This window comes from Lissotriton helveticus, chromosome 3_1 (assembly GCF_964261635.1).
Source record: "Lissotriton helveticus chromosome 3_1, aLisHel1.1, whole genome shotgun sequence".
NCBI lineage: Eukaryota > Metazoa > Chordata > Amphibia > Caudata > Salamandridae > Lissotriton > Lissotriton helveticus.
In genome coordinates this window covers 764,460,789-764,482,220 of record NC_136061.1, presented here as the reverse complement: position 1 = coordinate 764,482,220, position 21,432 = coordinate 764,460,789, and the positions used below count along the sequence as shown (strand labels likewise).

Here is a 21,432-nt window from a genome sequence, read left to right as displayed (position 1 = left end):
GGGGTGGGGGGGGGGGGGGTAATGGGGGAGAAATTGAAGGCCTGCATCAAAAGCTGCAAGAGGCCTTTTTCCTGGAATGACCAAAGGCAACACAAAGAGGACTGGGCCCTGCTGATGGCCTCTACTGGAGTGTGTCCTAACCCCCAAGGTCCTGGGAGCCTTAGTGGTGCCGAAGGACGTATTCTGAAATTTTAGACTGCCAGGACTCCTGGAGGAACAGGAACAGCCACCCAAGTCAATCCGCCCAAGGTATGACCTGGGCAAGAGAATCAGGTTGGTCCTGCTTGGAGATTCTTTGGCACTTGAAAATCCTGTCCAGCAGACCCTTGCAGCAATTTTATCGACTTTGGCGCAACCTTCCCTGTTGCCTTGCCCCGCTGGAGGATTCAGAGCTCCAAAATAGAGACCAAAGGTAGAAATGTTGACTAGGCAAAGGTGCCAGAGTATTTGGCTGATGAGATGACAGCCACAGGTGCAATCGATTCTTCGTGCCTCAATCTTTTTCCACCAACGGCTTCTGTGGGATCTTGCTCAACACCCATCAGACTTCGAAGCGATTTTGGAGGATTTGCGTCCCTCCAAAGGAGTTTTACTTCAGATTCCAGAGACTAAGTCAGAAGGTAAAATCTTTGACTGGAATGAACGTACTTGGTGTATTCACTATCGCTATCAGCCTGATTTCGCACCAAGGTTCGAGTCAACTGAGAACAGTGATTTTTGACTGGTAATTTACGTTTGCGCTTAAACCTGAGGGAAGGGGGAAAAAAAAAAGTATTTCCAGTTCCCCCATTTGGATTTTTGTTGTTTTGCTTTCATTTGGTTACATTTTTTCGTATTTTTATAAATTGGAGGTGGATTTTTATTAGTAAGTTTTTAAGGTCAACTGTTTTGGTACTTCTAAATGCTTTATGCATGTTGCCTAGTTTCTGACTTCATTATTTGTGGTGGACTACCATGCATCCCTTTAAAAAACAATGCTTTCTTACCACAACACCGCTGGATCGTCCCCACCCGAGTTTGTAACCATGGATTGTTTAACCATTCCTGAATTGGTCTGATGCAATTGTGCATTTGAAAAAGTGGAATACATGAAGCAGTGATCCACAAAAACGTCATTCCATTCCTCTCGGGCAGAAATGGAGAGGTCTGGTAAAGGGAAATCAGTTACAGCAACACACTCCTTCTCATGGCTGGCTTGGCAATGCACAGTGAGGTGTATTGTGCTGTCATCCAGAAAAGTCTCTACCTTCCTTGGGAGTCAGTGACAAAAAAAAATAGGTGTGTTTTTGTGTTGCAGAAAAGAACTTGCTTTACCTGGATATTCCCTCATTTTTTATTGCCTTATTTGATCTGCTGCTAAACAGGTCTTTCTGAACATTCTTGAAGCAGATTTTATGCCAAAAGCTAGCTAGAACTCTGAATGGGAAATATATGCCCTTCATTACAAACCTCATATCTTCGGTATGCTGAATGTCATCAGGATGTAGAAATATACAAAAGTACCAGAAGATTGTTTGCTTCTAGAAGAGGAAATCACCTCCTGAAGAGTACTCATTTGGAATTTGTGTGTCTTCATAAATCGGTCTAAAAAGCCTAGGTCGGGGCGTGGCCAGGATGGCAGAGTGAGCGGACGTGTCTCGCCTCACCTCCTGCCAACGGCCCTGTAATAGCACCGGTTCCGACGCCTTTGCGCCCTTGGACAGGGGCTTTCAGCAGTCGGAACCGTACACAGACCAGGACGGACCCAGTGGACGCGACTGAGGCGCTGGAAGGGGCAGCGCGGGATCGCTGCGGAGCCAGAGACGCGAGGCGCCCCTCCACCCTCCGGCCTGGTAGCGAGGCCGCCTCGGAGTGGAGGTCGGGGCCGAGCAGCGCACCCCCTTCAGCGGCAGCCCAGCGTGGCGTGGCCAGCGGCGGGCGTCTCCCGCGATTTTCGGGTGCCACCACGAAGACCCGCAAAGGCAGCGGAGGCTCCCGGGCAGACGGCGGAGCTGGGTGCATGGCCCACCGGACGGCGGAATAGCGTCTGGGCGCAGCGGGGCCCCCGAGTGGAGACGGAGGCGTACCGCGAGTGGCAGAGCCCCCGGTGGGGACTGGCCCCGGGAACAGCAGGCGACTGAGCGGTGAGTCCTGAGTGGGGGTGTGAGTTGAGGCCTGGAGCGGAGGACCCCCTCGACGGGCATATCGGCCCGGTGGCGGCGTGCCCCCAGAGCATTTCGGAGATGGGCCTGGCAGACTGTGTCTCCCCTGGCAGAGGCCATCATTGAGGGGCCCTGCCGGTCAGCAGCGGGTAGGGCCACGGACTCGGGCCCTGCCGGGTCAGACTGACTTTCCATGCGCAGTGAGGCACCCGCCCCGGCACAACGGGAGGAAGGGCCCCGGGCTTGAGTGGTGGGGGTGCTGCAACTCAGGAGGAGGCTTTCAGGGTCGCTGGAGGTGGCGGCTGACTCTTCAGGGGAGAGGGGCCCGTCCATGTGGGGCCAGGGACTCGGCCCATAGCAGATCCCCTTGAACACGAGCCTGGGACAGGCCACTCACGGGCCCACTTGCACCGAGGACACCCTTGCGGGGGACACGGGCGAGGCCGCGCCGACCAGTGGCGAGCCAGCGACCATTCGCTGTCACGGGGCAGATTCGCACGCAGGGGAGACGCAGGCAGAGATCCTCACATCAGAGGCACCAACACCGGAGCGGCGGAATGTCGTCAAACAGGCCTCCCAGGGGTAAAACTGTGAAAGACTTGTTCGCGAAAACACTGACCCCCCCCCCCCCCACAGAAGGACGCAGGGGTCCCGGCACTGAAGAAGATGGATCAGGCCGCCGACAGCGGGACGGAACCCATCACAAAGGCCTTTCTGGAGTCTCTCTTTGCGTCCCTACGGGCGGCGACATACAGACCTTCAAAACAGAATTCACCAGTGAAATCCGAGAGGTGAGACGCGAGATGGACGGTATTGGAGAGCGGGTGGCGGACCTGGAAACCAAAAGCGACGACAGGGACACAGAGCTGGCGGCCCAGCAGCAGGAGATTATCCGGCTACACGACCAGCAAGTGGATTTACAACTCCACCTGGATGACCTGGAAAACCGCTCAAGGCGCCATAATATCCGCATTCGCAATGTAGCCACGTCCGACGCCACAAGCGATGTGTTTCGCTACGCAAGGGAACTGTTCAACCACGTGCTGGGGCGACCGCTGGACTCTCCTTTACGGCTGGACAGAGCTCACCGGACCGGACCGCCACGCGCAGGGACCGCCCCTCCCCCAGACATCCTGGTGTGCGTGCAGGACTACAGCACCAAAGAAGAAATACTACAGAAAGCGCGCCAGAATCAATCAATAACTTTCCAAGGCACATCCCCGCAGTTGTTTCAGGACTTGTCGGCGCTCACGCTCCACAAGCGTCGACTCTTCAAGCCCGTCACGACCTACCTACAACAGAACAGCATCCCATACAGCTGGGGCCACCCCTTCCGTCTAGTTTTCAAACTAGAGAACAAACAATACCAACTGCGTTCGGTATCGGAGGCCTGCACACTGCTGGGAATTGAGAAGCCAGAAGACGGGACCGAAGCCCAGGGATCAGCACCGGGTGCGGAAGGGAGAAGGTCGCAGTGGAGCCACCAGAGAAGGAGGAGACGAGTCAAGAAGCCCCCCCGACGACGGAAATCGAGGCGGGTCAGCGCGCTGCGGTGGAAGCAGTGGCCACGGACAGCAGTGCCGGCCCCACGGGATGAAGGACGCTCGGCCAACTAATGTCTTGAGGGTTCGCTCTGGCCGCATGGCCGTTGGCGGGAAGGCTTTCCCGAACAGACTAGTAAGACTACCTTACATTTTCCTTTATTTCTGCTACTTTTCCTCCTTGGATGAGAGACTGACTTTTTGCAGTTGTTGGGGAGGGGGAAGGGGGGAGTGAGTTGGGGTTGGGGGAGACGGAGGGGCGGAGGGAGTTGAGGGGTCGGGTGTTAGTCCATGGTCAACTGGGGTGGCAAGGTCTGCTGTTCTGGCGGGTCTGCTGCACATGTGGAGGTATTGCTGATGGGTACCACGGGCGGGAGAGCTGGGTCCGATACTATGGCAAAACGGGGGTCCCTGTCCTGTAGATGGGGCTGGGTGACTTAACTGTACTCACGTTAAACGTGAGAGGGCTGAACAATCCGGTGAAGCGTAAAGCGGTCCTACTGCTCCTTGAACAGTCCCAGGCGGACATTTGCCTCCTTCAAGAAACGCATTTGCTGGCAAGAGATTGCCACCGCCTTCAATCTAGTAAATTTCCCCACCAGTTTCACTCTTCCTGCCCGGACAAGAAAGCAGGAGTAGCTATTCTAGTCGCGCACAAGTTTAAGGGCAAGGTGTTGGGTAAAGTCGCAGAAATTAAAGGTAGATTGTTAGTATACAGGTTTGCACTTGGTAGTCTGAACTGCACGATTGGCTCTATTTATGGCCCCAACGAGGGGCAAGAGAAATTCCTGCTTAAAGCCTTGGCCGAGGCCACTGATTCGATAGATCGTCATTTCCTGCTAGGGGGTGATCTCAATCTAGTCTTTGACAACCAGTTAGATAGATCTTGCCAGCGCACTAGTCAGGTGGGGGCGCTTTCGCAGGCAGGGGTGCTCCGTTTGAAGGATCTAGGGCTAGTGGATGCTTGGCGCGCGCTTCACCCAAGGACACGGGACTACACACACTTCTCGGCAGCACACAAAACATACGCTCGCCTGGATTGCTTGCTTGTCTCACTGTCCACACAGTCTCTTGTCACGGATGTTGACATTGGCACAGCGTCTCTCTCTGACCACGCTCCAGTCACCATCACTCTTACTGGACCGCCGACGCCACGGACTGATAGAGTGTGGCGGCTTCGAGACTCATTGCTCCACAAGGCAGACACGGTGGCCTCGATCCAAAAGACAATACAAGACTACCTTTCGCACAATAATACTGGGGACACCACTTTGGCCACCCACTGGGCGACAATGAAGGCAGTGTTACGGGGAGAACTTATCTCCCTCTCAGCAGCGGAAAATAAGGAACGCCAACTTAAAAGGGACGAACTCACCCAGAAGACCAGGGAGTTAGAGCAGATCCACAGACGGACAGGGGCCCCTCGAATATGGCGCCAGTTGAAGGCTGCTCGTCAACAGCTGGCGGCCTTAGATCTGGACAGGGCGGAATACGCGGCGCTGAGACTCAAACATCTCTACTACACTGGTGGTGACAGGTGTGGGCACCTCCTGGCCCACAAGCTGCGCACTGTCACACAGAACCGGGAGGTCAGGGCGCTGCGGGGAAGAGACGGTAATCCTGTCACAGAAGATCGAGCGATAGCCAAGGCCTTTAGTGACTATTACACGGAGCTCTACGGAGCCGGCTCATCTGACCCAGAGGCGGTAGTGGACTTCCTGGCGTCGATCCCACTGCCGGTGCTGACCCAGGACCAAATTGACAGTCTGGAGACCGACATCCGACCGGAGGAAGTTATCTCGGCGATCTCCCGGCTCAAGCTGGGCAAGGCGCCTGGCCCGGATAGTTTCCCGGCGAGTTTCTATAAGACCTTCTGCGCACAACTTGCCCCGCTGCTTGCTAGGCTCTTTACCTCCTTCGCGGAGGAAGGGTCAATCTCGGGAGATCTACTTGAGGCCTCCATCGCGGTCATACCTAAACCAGGTAAGGACCACGGAGATTGTGGAGCGTTTCGTCCCATTTCCCTTCTAAATGTGGACCTCAAGCTCTACACAGGGATACTTGCTGCTAGGTTGGCCCCGTACATGGGGGGGCTAATCGACCCGGACCAGTCCGGATTCATACCGGAGCGCCAGACCTCCGACAACACCAAGCGGGCCCTCCATCTATTGGAAAAGGCGTCTAGAACACAGGGGGAGTATATGCTGCTGGCCATTGATGCCGAGAGGCATTCGACCGGGTGCATTGGCCCTATTTAGAGAGGGTCCTGGTTGGGGCAGGTATGGGCCCGAAATTTAGGACCCGGGTATTGAACTGCTATAAACACCCCTCGGCCACGGCGCGAGTGAACGGCTGCTCCTCGCCGCGTTTCAAGATCGAACGGGGCACTCGGCAGGGGTGCCCATTATCCCCCCTGTTGTTCGCGCTCTATATGGAGCCATTGGCGCAAATGATTCGCTTGGATCCGGAGGTCAGGGGGATCAAATTCGGAGGAGACCTGCACAAGATCAGCCTGTATGCGGATGATGTTCTCCTTTCCCTCGCTGAACCCCGTAGCTCCCTGCCGGCATGCCTTGACAACCTGCTTAAGTTTGGTCGAGTATCAGGCTTCAAAGTCAACATGACGAAGTCGGAGGCGTTGGACGTTTCCTTGGGCACTCGCGCAGCATTACAAGACAGGTTTCCTATACAATGGGCCAGGGAGGCGGTCCCGTACCTCGGGATTCGTTTGGCTCCTTCTCTTCAGACCACGGTGGAAATGAACTACTCCCACTTGAGGCAGAAAATAAGACGGGAACTCAGGCAGTGGAAACACTACCCGCTGTCGTGGCTTGGCCGGGTGGCGGCAATTAAGATGACGGTGCTCCCCCAAATTCTGTACATTTTTCGAACTATACCCCTCACACCTCCCAGGGGGTGGATAAAGCAAACACATTCAGAGCTCTCACAATTTATCTGGAACGGGAGGAAACCCCGCCTGAAGGCTCAGATAGCGATGCTTGCTCCGGAACAGGGCGGGATAGGCATCCCGGACCTGGCAACATACTTCCAGGCGTCACAACTACGCTTTTTGGCGGAATGGGTCCGCTGGGAGTCCGGGAAACACTGGTTGTTTCAGGACCAGGCGGTGGCCGGGAGGACCCTGCAGGAGATCCCGTTCATGCACCGTATGCATAGGCCTCCCAATCTTTACGCATCATTCATCACGCGTGTCCCGCTTGAGATATGGGACCGGGTGGGAGTAGCTCTTGGTCTTACCACCGTGCCCTCGCCGCTCACACCCATCCTTGACAACCCTGACTTCCAGCCGGGGATGGACAAGAAGGCCTTTGAGCGTTGGAAACCGGCGGGCTGTCGGGCGCTTTGCCATATGTACGGGCCGGAGGGAATTGTCCCCTTTCTACAGCTTCGTCAGGAGTATGGTCTCCCAGAGTCTGAAAGGCTCAGATACTTCCAGGTCAGACACTGGGCCCTTAACCCCGCGATCAAATCTATTGCAGATAGACGGATGACAGACTTTGAGCGCTGGCTGATTTCATGGAAGTCCGACAAGCAACTGATCTCAGACCTATATAAAACACTCATGCTCAAACACAAGTACACATACAGCGCGAGTAGAGCGCGTTGGGAGCGAGAATTGGGGAGAACTCTCTCCCACAAGGATTGGGACGGGATATATCACAGAGCGCGACATTCGGCCTACCATATGGGGCTCACGGACACGCTCACGAAAGTGGCGACCTATTGGTATTACACTCCGGAGCGCATCTATGAGATGGATAGCAGTAAGGATCCGCTATGTTGGCAGGGCTGTGGTCAGCTGGGGACATTAACACACATTCTTTGGGATTGCGAGTTTTTGCAGGACTACTGGAGGCAGGTCTTGAGCGATGTAGATGCCCACTTTGAGACAGACATTCCCCGCTTCCCGGCATATGTCATTCTGGGACTGCCTAATGCCTTGACTTATCCATTAAGGTCCAGGAGGGGCCGCTTGATAGCCATCGCGCTGGGGTCAGCGTTGCAGAATATCTTGGCGCACTGGCGGTCGGCGCAGATCCCTACGCGCCAGGGCTGGCTCCACCGCCTCTGGACAGTGCTGGGCATGGAGCGGCTCTCCCTAGTTAAGGCGGGTGAGGGAGCCAAGTACGCGGAGCTTTGGAAGCCATTCTTGTCCCTCTTGTCATCCGAATTTGTGGAAGTTACATGCCCACGGTATCTGAGACTGTTACGGCTAACCGATACAGACCAGGCAGGGGACCAAGGGGGACCCGCCCGAAAGTAGTAGAGGTGCAGGAGAAGGGCTGACGAACGAACCATGGACCACCTGAGGGGCGGGAGGGGGAGGGAGGTGGGGGGTTTGTTGGGGTTGTTCCGGGGTCAGGGTGCGGTGGGGGGGGGGGGGGGGGGGGGGAGGAAGGTTGGGTTTTTCCATAGGAGTGGCTGTTGGGGTCTCGGGCGGGGTGAGTTGTTCTATTGTATGTCACAGACAAGGATGCACAAGCACCTGGTGGACCATGCAGCCTCCAGAAAAGGGGAATGGCGACCCGGACTGGGGCACGGAGAACACCGAGTCGCAGTTTCTTACCCTTGTTTTTCCACCCGGGGGGGAGCAGGTTGCAAAGCCAGACGAGTTTGCAAATCACCCTGTTTTTCAACGCGGCCGGCCCAATCTGGGTTGTAGGCGGCTTGCTGTGTATAACTGCCCCAGGTAACTGAGAACAGTGCTGTCCCCTCCACTCAATGCTTTGCTTTGCACGTCGCTCTTCGGCGTAGTGAGTGATTTTATATGGCTGTTTTGTATCCATCCTGTCTTGACATGCTCAATAAAAATATTTAATCCTAAAAAGCCTAGGTCAAACATTGGTCTGATGGTGTTAAAGTCCTGGTTGGGAAGCAGGAAGTATACTTGAATAATCAGAGGGGGCTTGTTTTTCTAGTGGTACTGTCGTTCTTGTGATCTGGACCAAACGTGGGTCCCGGGCCCACTGTGCCACTGAATTCGAGGTAGCCTGGCTGATGAGGAGTGATAACCTGAAACCAGTCACAGTATGCTTGTTTCTGGTCCAGGGAAGACCTGGCTTGGTAGTTTGGGCTGGACTGTTCCCATGAGGAGCAGGGTCAGGACTGATTTGCATGGCGGAGTCTAAACTGGGGTGGTACGGTGAGCAAGAGAATGATGGATTTAACCCAGATCGCTTGATTGGGGGAGAATGTTTGATTTGTTCAGCATTCGTCCATCTTTTGCTTCCTCGGTCTATAGAAATACCCAAGTGGGACAGGTAAAATCCAATTTTCTATATGAACAAGTACAAGCCTCATCAGAATCCTCACAACCAGATTGGTGGGCGTGGGGTCTAAAATTGATTAGCGCACACACTCCGGGATGTTTTACCCCCTCGCCCCACACAGTTCCACATTCTTGCAAATATGTCCTTTACCATTTCATTTAACAAGTTCTACTTTGTCCCAAAGTGTACAGACTTCTATTAGTCCAAATTTCCGACTTTCCTTCAGCAACGGGTCTAAGTTTTGCCAGGACCAGCACATACTGAGCCGCCCCGGAAGTGAGATGAATATACTTAGAATGATCAGTTTGATACAGTCAGCCTTGGGATTGTTAAAGATGGGTGTGGAAGATTTATTACAAAGTAATTTGATTGCATCCATGTTCCTGCACCCCAAGGTTCCCCCTCCATGCACCCCCCCCTCCCAATGGAGCTGGGGCAGATGGTCTATTACCACCACCATTCTCAGCGCCTTTGAGCCAGGCTTTGCTTAAGTTCCATATGGCTTCACCGCACAGAGCTACTTGGTTTTCTATTGTAGGGAGTCAACCATTAATTTTATCCACATGACCTAACAACGTCCCATGAAATGACGTAAGCATAGTTTGCATTTGTTCAAATAAGCCTGGTTGCCAAACCTATAGCTAACCTTTGGTTACATTCCCTCCTTCCTGTCCATTATTTGACCCTTTAGAGGATGCCAGGTTAAATGTCAGAGGGTCTTACAGCAAAAGTCTTCTTTTTCTGTGATGAAGGATTATCCGATGCTGGCCCCAAAGATAGTCAAAATAGGATAAGTTACAAAACAGGGATTGCCTCTTTCAGAACTAAGAGGCTTATCCCACCATTCCTCTCCTGGTTTCTTAATTAGAAGATCAAAAGAGGGTACTCCCCCATGGCCCTTCACAAGTCTCTCCCTGTGCAGTAATTAACTGATGGGTTGCCTCAAATCTTGCTACTGTATTAGGAATCTCTTTTTCAAGGACAAACACTGCATCAGACACAACATTTGCTAAGGTATCGGATTGGGTACCTTTTTGTCCGGTGACGGTGGGAGTTACTTTCCTTTTTCCCATCGCTCCTTTGTGTTCGAACCTGCTATTGAAGAGCTGAGGGACCTGGACCTGCCCAGTCTTTTCCAGGAAGATGGACTCACTTTTTACATGGGGCGTAGACGGGCCCACTCTTTACATGGGCAGCCCAAGGTGCGTACCATGCTGCACGCTCCTAGTGGCGTTATCAATTGCTAACTTGTGGTCTCTGTTTCTCCTCTCTGCGCATCACATTCTGGCCACTATAATCCATCGTGGCCCAACAAAGTGCTGATGCGACTAGTGGCTGTCATTTTACACTTAATCGGATTTTGACATGATGGTTAACACAAACTTTCAAATCATGGACAAATATACATAGGTCCCAATTGTACGACAAGTAACTATTGTTCAACTGCAACACAGTTCCAAGACAATACCGGTTACAAAACTGAGAGGACTAGGTAATAAGCAGGACCAATAGGGAAACAGAAGAAATGTTACAGGGTCCTTCACCTCACAAGGGTCTTCCCCTTCATGTAGGGAGAGCAGAATGTAACATTTCTCCATTAGTCTCCACATTTTGTCAAACTCTCGCTTAACCATCCAGAGTGCTGCCACTTCATCACAAATAAACAAATGAATAACTTAACTGTAATAGGCGGGGTTTTCACATGTTACCTTTAGCCAGTCCTTCACAGGTAACACACCTGTTGTGCATCTGCCTACCCAAACTTGCTCTACCTTACCCAGTATTTAGTGCCCACTCTCAAAGCCATCCAACGTATCTCCTGGTCCACCTTACTTGACAACCTCCTTTCACTGTCCACATTAACATCCTTCTTGCTGCACACAACACACCCACACCACCATACACCTTTAATTTTGGACTTAAATTTACAAAAGTGATTTGCAAAAATGTACATACATGCAGGTGCGGGGCAGGAACATGACAACATAGTACCTGAGAAACCACTGATGGTTCCAGGGTAGATGAGAACTACAAAGATCCACACCCACTAAAGTGTAACTCAAATTAAAATGTTGCAAAACAGTAAGGCATTTCAACCATAAAATCAATTTCATATAACGCCATGCTGAAACTGCATACCTTTTCCAATAAGTAAGATCCAAAAATGAAAGAAGTGGTACAGAGGAGCGGCTGCTCTGGATCTCTGTATCTGAACTTTCATCAGAATGGATGCTGTAACTTGGGGACTGAGATGGAGAACTGCTCGATGTGCTGTGCGCATCAGAATCTGCAAAGGGTTATAAACACAGTAAAGTATGACACGTGAACAAAAAAAGGGAAGGTGAGAAAGGTGTTGAGCAACTACTTAATTACACATTTCTGCATACAAATACGTACACCTTCAGGCATGGCTTACAAGCCCACATAGGCAAGCCAAGAATTAAGGCAATAGACTATAATGGACTTGCACCTTGGTGTTTCATGTGGACAATGTACAACTATGAAATTCTACATTATATTTGTAAGCCAGGACATATCGCTTCCAATACATTTGTAGGACAATATATGTGGGTTGCGGTGGGCACAGCGTTACTACATACTGGTCAAACAAATGAAATATTTCAGTTAAAGGAAACCGTTTAATATACTTCAAATACACCAACAATTGTAATTCACGGTTACTAAGAATGCCAGGGCCCCTGATAAAGGAAGAAGTGGCTCTGCCCTGTCGACAGTAACATCCTTGAAAAATCCCAGTCAATAGGCGAAATACATTTTTAAAGCCTTCTGGAATCTACATCAAAGGTCATGTTGGGATGCACAAGCTTGCCTTCCTTTCACCAAGGAACCAAAATTAAAACACAGAAGAGCAAACTATTGGCAGCAAATAAATAGCACTAATAGATTGAACCAAGAAGCAGAGCTACCAAACATGCTAGAATCTCATCCTCTAGATTGGCATCAAAAGCTTGTGGAACACATCATGCTTTGTTTGGTTTGAAGTTGGGGTGGTGAAAGCTTGCAGGATTCCTGGGAGGACACAAGGGCCACAGTGACTTCATACTCTGTTGCCTCAGGAAACAGCTGGAGAACTGGTGGTGGCAGTGTGAAGCTATCCAGAGGTGGAGAAGCAGCAATGAAACTATTGCAGTTGCCTTTCATAAGACAGAATTTGCCTTTGTAAGCAGAGTGTGTTCCGTAGCACTTTAAGTCAAGATAGCATTCACTCTCTTGCTGCACATCAGAAGCAAGACGCGCCATGCTTGGAATGCTAGGTGTGCAGCCGCATGAGTCGCGCAAGGCCGTCAATGTGCTGATCTGTCCTGCGTGGGATGGGTGTGAACCATTAAATGATGTGAGCAGCACACCAGGACAGCCCAGGTCGCGCTCCTGCTTACCCTCCAGGGCTGTGCCAGGGAGCAGTCTTGGGAAGGCAGAGCTGACACAGGCATGTGTGGCTCTAGGGCCAACAGGTCCCTGGGGAAGAGCCTGCTTCTGGACTGGCTGGGATGTAGAGCGCCCAGCAATTAATAAGGAGTCAGGCCACTGCAAGCGATGGCTGCTGAGATGTGGGGAATTGCAGATCTAGTTGGTGTACCATGAAAATACAATAAAAAAACTCTAAAATGAGTTTTGAATCCTCAATGTCACCATATTCAAAGTCAGAATGACAAGCAGATGGGAGGTTCTCCTACGAGAGATGCTCATTGGTAAGAAACAGATCCTTGATGTGGTGCATGAACGCCTACACACCACTAAAGCTATTGATTGAAGAAAAAACCAACAACAAAAAACACACAATTAGAGAAACCCTGTACTCAATGAATCAGCAATGAATGAATGGAAAGCAAATCTGGGGTGGGGTTAGGAGGTCTGAATGTCTATGGCCTACCAAAACCAAACAGAGTGGAATGGCAATACTAAGCTGAAAGGAATGGTACTTGCAAAGACAAGCAGGTCTACTGATGAATAAGAAGATCTTAATCTTTCCAGACTATGGCTAGGGTAACCATGAGTAAACATCAACCGCTACAGCAAATTGAATTAAGCTTGCTTGCTCTTAAAGTTGAAGCATCCCGGAGGTGGGAGACTTTCAAGACCCCAAAAGCAGCAATGGACTACATCAAACGGTCACATACAGAAGCCGATGAGGAACACGCTGGAAATGTACCTTTGTTGTACACACACTATCCATAGCACCCCACTCTGACTCCAGCTATGAAGTCTCAACTGCTGTCCTAACTACACTTTGTTCAGCCAAATGACAGGCGGCGCAGTGAGGTAGGCCAGTTTTTGATTGCGCAACTCCAGAGTGCCTTTCTGAACTAAGCGGTTGAACCGTCTGGTCAGATGCGAGAAGCTGACAACAGCCTATTGAGTCCCTTATTGAACTTCTGTGGATATAATCATATAGAGGATTATCACCTGGTAACTTCTATAACGAGGTTTCCACACTCCTCATTGATTTAGACTACACCTACCGACAGACACTGGTCTTTCCTTTCCACCTCCTTTTTCACCTGAAGGTTCTCAGATACTCCGATTGCCCCACAGCAGGTAATCCCCAGTTGCACACTATCTTTGTTATACCAGTATATACTGGATTTAGTTGAGCACGATGTAGCCATCGGTTATTGAAGCTGTGCAACATGTGGTGGAGCTTTAGCATCATAGTGATGCTGATGTGGTTGGAGGGGGGTTATTTTCTGATGGGTTAAATACGGTTTTCGCAAATTCAACAAATGTTATCACCATGTGCATATACAAAACAAGCAGGAGGGGATTCCATAGCTCCTGGAATACAGTGCCCCAAGAGTTCTGGTCATGACTTCACAACGGATAGCTCTACTCACATGGAATGTACGGGGTATAAATAACCCACCATAAAACATGCCAGGTCATAGCAGATCTCGACCGCCATAATATACAAATTCCGCTATTGCAGGAAACCAACTTAAAAACGACACACAGGAACTCACGGTGGCCACTAGATGTGCATCCACATGATTAACCTTCTCCTACTAATCATACTCTATAGGGGTATTATTGTTGGTAAAGAATCGCTACTCCTTTTGCGTTCACCCCTTCTGGAGGTTGATACACCTTTATAGTACAGAGCAAATTATGTGGCACCATAACAACGCTAATAAACAAATATTGACCCAATATAGATGATGGTGATTTTTACACTCAGATATGGGCCAAACTGCACTTCCTTCCCTCATCAGTTATTATACGGCGAGGAGACCTAAATGTCTGCCTAGGCCGGACATTGGACAAATCAGGACACTTCAAAAAGGTCCGGGAAAACAAGCAGCCAACCTAATACGGGACGGCATGGCAGAATGGAGTCTACTGGACCTTTGGAGGGTGCAGAAACCCCCAATAGAATGGAAGGGACCTTCACCTCGTTGGTGCAGGACTTGAGGTCCAGACTGGACTACTTGCTGGCCACCCACGAGGTAAGTGTCCAGGCGGAGGAGGTGAACCATAAGCCCAAAAAATTCAGACCAGGACCCAGTTAAACTGGTATTAACTGTACTCAGGAGCACACCGATGAGCTTCAGCTGGCGATTCCTAAACACTACACTGCTAGACCAGTTGTTTAGGGTAGAGTTATGTACAGCCACTGTGAACATTTAGAAAATAAACACTGGACTGTCTGGGGGATATATAGCCTTGGTGTGGGTTATCATTGGATCAGCGAGAATACCGACTCAACCCATCACTGTGGAAGAGATCAAGGAGGCAATCCGTTTATTGCCGAATGGAAAAACGTCTGGGCTAAATGGCCTAACGGGGTTATTTTACAAAAGCATAAGGGATCTACCGACATTGCATTTACATAAAAAAAGAGGAATTCATGAAGGGGCTGTTTCCCCCCTCACTAGGTGAGCCTTGCTTTTTACACTTTTTAAAGTGGACAAACTGCCAGAACAGTGCGGTTCAGATAGGCCACTTATTAATAAATACGAATGCCAAGATCCTATCGAAGGTCTACAGAATGGCTGTTCTTATTCTCTTGGCTGCAGCGAATAGGTATGCCTCAAACCTTTGCCAAGTAGATAAAACTGCTCTACACCGAACGAAGAACCAGGATAAGAATAAACGACAGCACAGCAAAACCGCTGCTTATTCGGAGTGGCACATGACAAGGCTGCCCGTTGTCCACATTACTATTAATTATGACCCTCGAGCCATTAACACGCAAAATATGTCAATGGCATGGTTACAAACTGCTGTGGTTCTAGTTGTGGCCTATCAGCATATCGCTATATGCAGACGATATGGTGCCCTATGTCCGAAACCTTGCAACTCATTTAGCTCCACTAATCAGACAATACAGCCGATTCGAATGCTATACAGGGTGAAGTATAAACTGGTCGAAGTCAGTTATCCTAACATTAACACGTCTGCCCCCTCACCCCTCTCCCACACACACACTGGAATTCCCCTTGATTGGTTTGATGACCCCGTTAAGTATCTGGGAATTTGAGTCAATAGAGACCTGGACTTGGTTGTCTGGGAAAACAATGGGGGAGTGGTCTCTCAACTGGTGGAACAAGTAACCAGATGGATTAGACTCCCACTGTCTTTGGCAGACAGAACTGTGCTTCTACAAATGATAGTCTTCCCACGGTTACTGTACCGGATCATTAATTTTACAATCACACTACCTCTTCATTTTTTTAATACAATACATTCTCAAATGATAACCCTAACATGCTCAGGCAAACAACCTAGAATCAAATGGGGGGCACCATCATATGCACGAGGAGAGTTTGAAGCCCCAGATCTCTATCTGTATTACATATGCGCCCAACCACACAATTGGTATCACCCCCATGAATATATACCATACTTAGCAGTAGAATCAGATGACGACCACCCCCTTCCACTCATGGCCAATCTGACGCAAAAGAGAACAGGTATCTCTTGCTCAGATATCAACACTAAAGTGCACCACGATGGCTTGGTAATCTCTTGGCACCTGGGCCCAAAATTCAACGCTCTGTGCACCGGATCTTCCCCTCACGCACCATCCAGACTTATAAGTCACAAATGTCACCAAGACCCTGACCCTATTGAAAGAAACGAGCCTCAAAACAATAGGGAATTTATTCCCAGGTGGCTAATTTATAGCACTCCCAGAGTTTCTCTGGACAACCACAAACCCCTCTCCCTACTTTTACATGCTTTCATCGGTGGGGAGATATGAAAAAGCTATATTCGTCCTTTCCTTCGGAGCCCACCACTCTTGGGTCCCTCCATGCCATGCTAACGTGTAAACATCACTGACATGCAACAAGGCCTTGACAGATGGAATGCTGTATTAGATACGCCTTTCACTGTAGACGAATGGGGTTTCTGCTGAACGCTCACCCCCAACATCTCTGCATTATACACTTCAAATATTTTCAACAAATGTACTACACACAGCCAGGTCTTTCAGATATGGGCTGCGAGTATTTAGATGCAAATTGCTCCAGATGCAGAGCAAAGCGAGCTGATTTTCTTCTTCTGCTTGGTCACGCCCCCAAGTTAACCACATATGGACTGAGGTAACTGATGTCCTCACAGTTATGATATCGGAGTTGTCCACATAACCCACAACTGTGCCTTCTAGGTCATATTGAGTCCCTCCAACCCTCTCATTGACGTTTTGTAGCAGTAGCATTATTGATTGCAAGGAGAAGAGGGGCAATGACTTGGGGGCCAAAATGTATCCCCAAATTAAAAACACTGGATTAACGACATGATAAATTGCAAAGAGCAACTGCAACTATTCGCTGAGAAATCATCATCCTCACTCCCAAAAGACATTTGGAGCCTGCTCGTGGCCTATCTGCTATCCTAATATGGAGGAACTAAAATCTGATTGTAATATATGCAATACTGCACATATTTTAAAGGGATGAAGGGATTTGCGGGATGTATCATGAATGAATGTGTGACCATGTTGAACTGTCACTGTATATATGGTATGCTCTAACAAATTCCTTCTAGCTGCCTCTGAACTAAGATCTATGAATGAAACTTGATGAATAAAAAGGACCACAAAGAAAGCAAGTGTTGAAGCATCCCTGTGGTACCCACTGAGATTAAGTATTCACTAGAAAAGTGAAATACATATATTTTTCTCAAGTTGAAGCTGCAGAATTGAATCTTTTAGAGATGCATAATAACTTCGATCAGGCCACTGGTAGTGGAGCAGGATCAGGTTTCCAGCTGATGCACTCAAGGAATCCTGGACGCAATGTTAATCACCTCAAATTGTTCCAGGATCCGCGGGGGGAGGGAGGGGGAGAGAGCGGGGTTTGGGCGTGGCGAAAGTTGACATCTTGGAAGGTGAAGAGACCGTCTATTAATTGCATTAAAGAATTGGTTAGCTTAATAATACGGATACTTTCACAAGACTTGTAATGGCAGATGAAGTCACTAAGAAAGTCAAGCTAGTGTATTTCCTCAACTCACTCAAACCTAAAAACTTTGAAGCATGCGTCCCCACTATGACTGAATTACTTGTGTGCAAAAAGGGAGTAAACTGAACGACATCTACTATGCTGCATTGCAGTAGTACTGGTGCAACACTTGTGAGTAAGACCTGTGCGGACTTTAAAAGGCCTTCTGAGCAGAAAACAGTTTTCTTATGCGGGGGCATATAGCAGGTTTCATTTTATATTTCACCACAGTAATATACAAGCATTTGATATTCAACACCAATTGTACAAAAAAATCTCTTTTCCACTAAAATACCACGGAACACTCCGCACGAGATTTCCACATTTCTGAATGACAATACTGTGAATGAATTCACAAGTACAGAAAAGAGTCATTAGCTGTTATATTTACTTTGCATTTTTAGTTTCCGCAAAGCCCTCAGCTTCCTTTTCTGCTTGTGTTTAAGGATGCTGTTGAATCTTCTGGGCCTCATCAGTTTCAAGCCTGGTCCTGCTCGTGCATCCACTACCTACAGAAAAGCAAACAAAACCAAGTTAATATCAAGGATTTCTTGAGCTATATCAAACTTCAAAATAACATTTATTTTAGAAACAAAGCCAGTTACATACATTTCATTTTAGGGTATAAGCTGTCATATATTCAAACGACCATGGCAGAACAAGGTAACCCCTCCAATGTGCAAACAAGATATTTCGTAAAAGACCTCAATATGCGCTTTGCAACTTTTACAATGTTCGAAGGTGGCGGTTTTAACCAGTGTAGCAAAGTAAAGCTAAAAAAATAAAAATATAAATAAAAGTGGCGACAGTGCATGTTTGGGGTTACAAAAATATTACAGTGAAAACAGGCACTGGTAAAGGCGATAAGTGTTGCCAGTGACAACTATTGGCTTTGTAAATTTTTGTTTTTCTCCCTAGACAGCCTCAAATGTAACGCATGCATGGCCATCATATTTAATGCTTTTCTTAATATAAAAGAAACAATTCCAAAATGGCCTGCTTGTTCAAGTGGTGAAGTCTCACAACAAAAACTGAGTTGTGGACTGAGCAAATGTTTCAAGTGCCCACCCTGCCATAGTCAAAAGGAAACAGGTGACTGCTCTACCTGCAGTATTACAGATGTACATGCAGACGAATTTCTGGGTCCAATTGGTCTACCAGTAAAAATGTATACGGCTGAATGAATTACAGTGAGAGTTGTCTCGTATGTAGTTTTACACCGCGGTACTCCAGGTCAAGTCCTTAGACCTCAGCAAGTTAAAAGACGGAATGCAGATTTGTAAAGGTCAGAAAAACTGCCTGAGCTGTAGAAAGAATGGCAATAACCACTACAGAGTATGCCTCTAATATCCACATCCTGCGATCATGGTGGCAAAGCACTACAACATACAGTATCAAACGTGAGATGATCTAACATGATCAAAGATTCCAAGCTGGTTTGAAAATGTGTGTTTTATAACATACATTAGGTATCCCAGCCAGGCCTCTCTAGCCTCCCTAGAAAGGAAACATCCTTTAACATTTCATCAGAGATAAAACTGCAGCTTTTACCCTTACCATCCAATTTCAGGTACATCTCAACTAAGAACCCAAGTTGATGTGTAGGTCTTAGCTCAAACCCTGCACATTTTAGCTTTGGTATACAATAGTGTCAAAGGATGAAGGACAGCGACAGGCTGTTTCAGGTCCAACCTTGCTTTTTATGTGAAAGAGTTGGAACTTTGAAATTCATAGAGGGGGTCTCTGAAGGCAATATCAGGGGCATTTGCTGACTTACCGGGGCACACGCTGGTCTGCCGCTGATGTTGGTCTCCGGCCGCCGCTTGCTCCAACACGCGGCCGCTGCGAGGGAGACTACAGCCCCCCGCATCCTTGGCGGTGACACGCCCACCGGTACTCGCGCACGGAGGTGCTGATAAGACAGAGGTTCCTGCGGTCGAGCGGGGGTCTCTGAAGGCAATATCAGGGGCATTTGCTGACTTACCGGGGCACACGCTGGTCTGCCGCTGCTGTTGGTCTCCGGCCGCCGCTTGCTCCACCACGCGGCCGCTGCGAGGGAGACTACAGCCCCCAGCATCCTTGGCGGTGACATGCCCACTGTTACTCACGCACGGAGGCGCTGTTAAGGCAGAGGTCCCTCCCGCCTCGTGGGACGCGCGCAGGCGGCACCGGGCTAAGCTCGGGGAAAGGGCGGGCCCTCTTAGGCCCTCAGAGGCCAGAGGAGGCCGGGCTGGGCCACAGACTTTGGTCCTGCCTGCAAAGATTCATACATCCAAGTGAGACTCTTATATTGTTATTTTTCTTTTTTCTTGTTTTTTGTTATTAGGATAAAGTGCACTCGAAGTTTGTTTCCTTCTCCCAAACTTGGACGATGTCTAACCCAAAAATGATAAGACTGTATCTGGGCTGGGTACTATGGACAATTATCTGGTAAAAAAGGTGACTCAAATCAATAGCGAACGTAGGGCCTCACTAGGTCGAGGGAGTCATCTGGTGCCAGATGAAGATATGCCGTCCCCGGTTGCAGATTCAGCTGTAGTTGATATCCCTGATGTGAGCACTAGGGCTGTCATAGCGGTTGAAGCGCAGGTTCATGTTGAGTTCCAGGAAAATGTATCCGAAATATCTATTGAGGCATCTAAACAGCCATTGCCTACCCCATGACCAGTGCGATCTTGCAGAAAGTCACAGACTAAACGCGGGGGGAAGCATGGTAAAAAAAAGTGGAAATAGCGCAATCAGTGCCAAATAGCCATGCTAGTGATACTGATTCACATGAAGGTAAACATGTAGCTGCCATAAACATAACTCTGGAGCAATTTGCCCTATTGATTAGCACCCTTGAAGCAAAATTAGAGGCAAAGATAGAAGAGTTAATGAAACCCCTAACAGCCAAACTGGATATTGTGGCCCAAGAAGTTAATAGACTAGGTGGATTGATAGCAACACACCTGGCCTCAGTCTCAGCCGAAAAACTTAAGGCTGTGGACAAGGGCCATAATGGAGATGGGCAGGGTACTGGTAGAATGAACTCCCAGCAGACTAGTCAGAAAGTAGCCATAATTGAAACTGCCCCACTTGACTTTACACCTCCAATCAGTCAGAATAAACAGGCTATAGTAGTTCCAGAGGGTAACCCGGATATCAGACAAGTAAAGAAAAGTCGCTACATCAACCTTCCTCCTGATTGCGCACCTTATGAGGCTGTCTTAACAAATGTCCGGCCCATGACCACATTTTTTCAACTAGAAGGGTGAACTGGATTAGCCCATCCAGAAAAACATCTAGTGGGGATTGTATTATTGTCAACTTTAAACATCCCCAACACGTGGCTACAGTTTTATTAAGAGCAGCCTCTCTAGTCTACAATGTGAACAGTGTATGTGTACATCCACGTGGTTACTTCTATACCCATTTAATCAAAGCCCCTCCTAATTCTAGGAAAATTAGTCCATTTATTCCTATTCAGCCTCCAGTTCCTGAAGCTACATATCGGTATAATGTTGACAGCCATGGTATGAATGGGTTCAATGTTGTAACACAGAATAGATTTGATTTACTCTCAGGACTGGAGGCGTGCGATTGACGCGAGGAATCTGAGGGACATGTAACAGAGACATTGGCTGAAGTGGGACATACGGAAATCACATGGGCAAAACTGAGTGGAAATAATGTAATTTCTTGGAACATTGCTGGTCTGGGTGCTAAGATGGAGGATTGCAATTGGACTAGGTATATCAAGCAGTTTCAGATTATCTGTCTGCAGGAGACTTGGTCAGTTGAATGTGACCATTTTCTGGAAGGGTACAAGGCATTTTATGTCCCTGCAATAGCAACAAGGGGAAGACCAAAGGGGGGAATGGTTACGTTCATTTCTGTTGCGTTATTGTGTAAAATTTGCAGAGGCATAACAAGCAATTCTTGTATTATTGGTTTAATTTTAACGGGGGAAAACTGTATGGCTGGTATGGTCTATTTTTATAATGCTGTCAATTCA

The 21,432-nt window shown here is 48.7% G+C and overlaps 1 protein-coding gene across 2 annotated transcripts in view; it reads right to left on the bottom strand.

The window, feature by feature from the left end:
- LOC144822931 (SIN3-HDAC complex-associated factor-like) overlaps positions 1-21,432 on the bottom strand; it is a 92,408-nt gene that overhangs the window by 13,755 nt on the left and 57,221 nt on the right. For both annotated transcript variants that reach the window (XM_078680971.1, XM_078680972.1), the window contains exons 4-5: positions 17,827-17,944; positions 11,113-11,260 (exon numbers count right to left, since the gene is read on the bottom strand). In XM_078680971.1, coding sequence (XP_078537097.1) covers positions 11,113-11,260; positions 17,827-17,944 — 266 coding nt within the window. The remainder of the gene's footprint in view (positions 1-11,112; positions 11,261-17,826; positions 17,945-21,432) is intronic.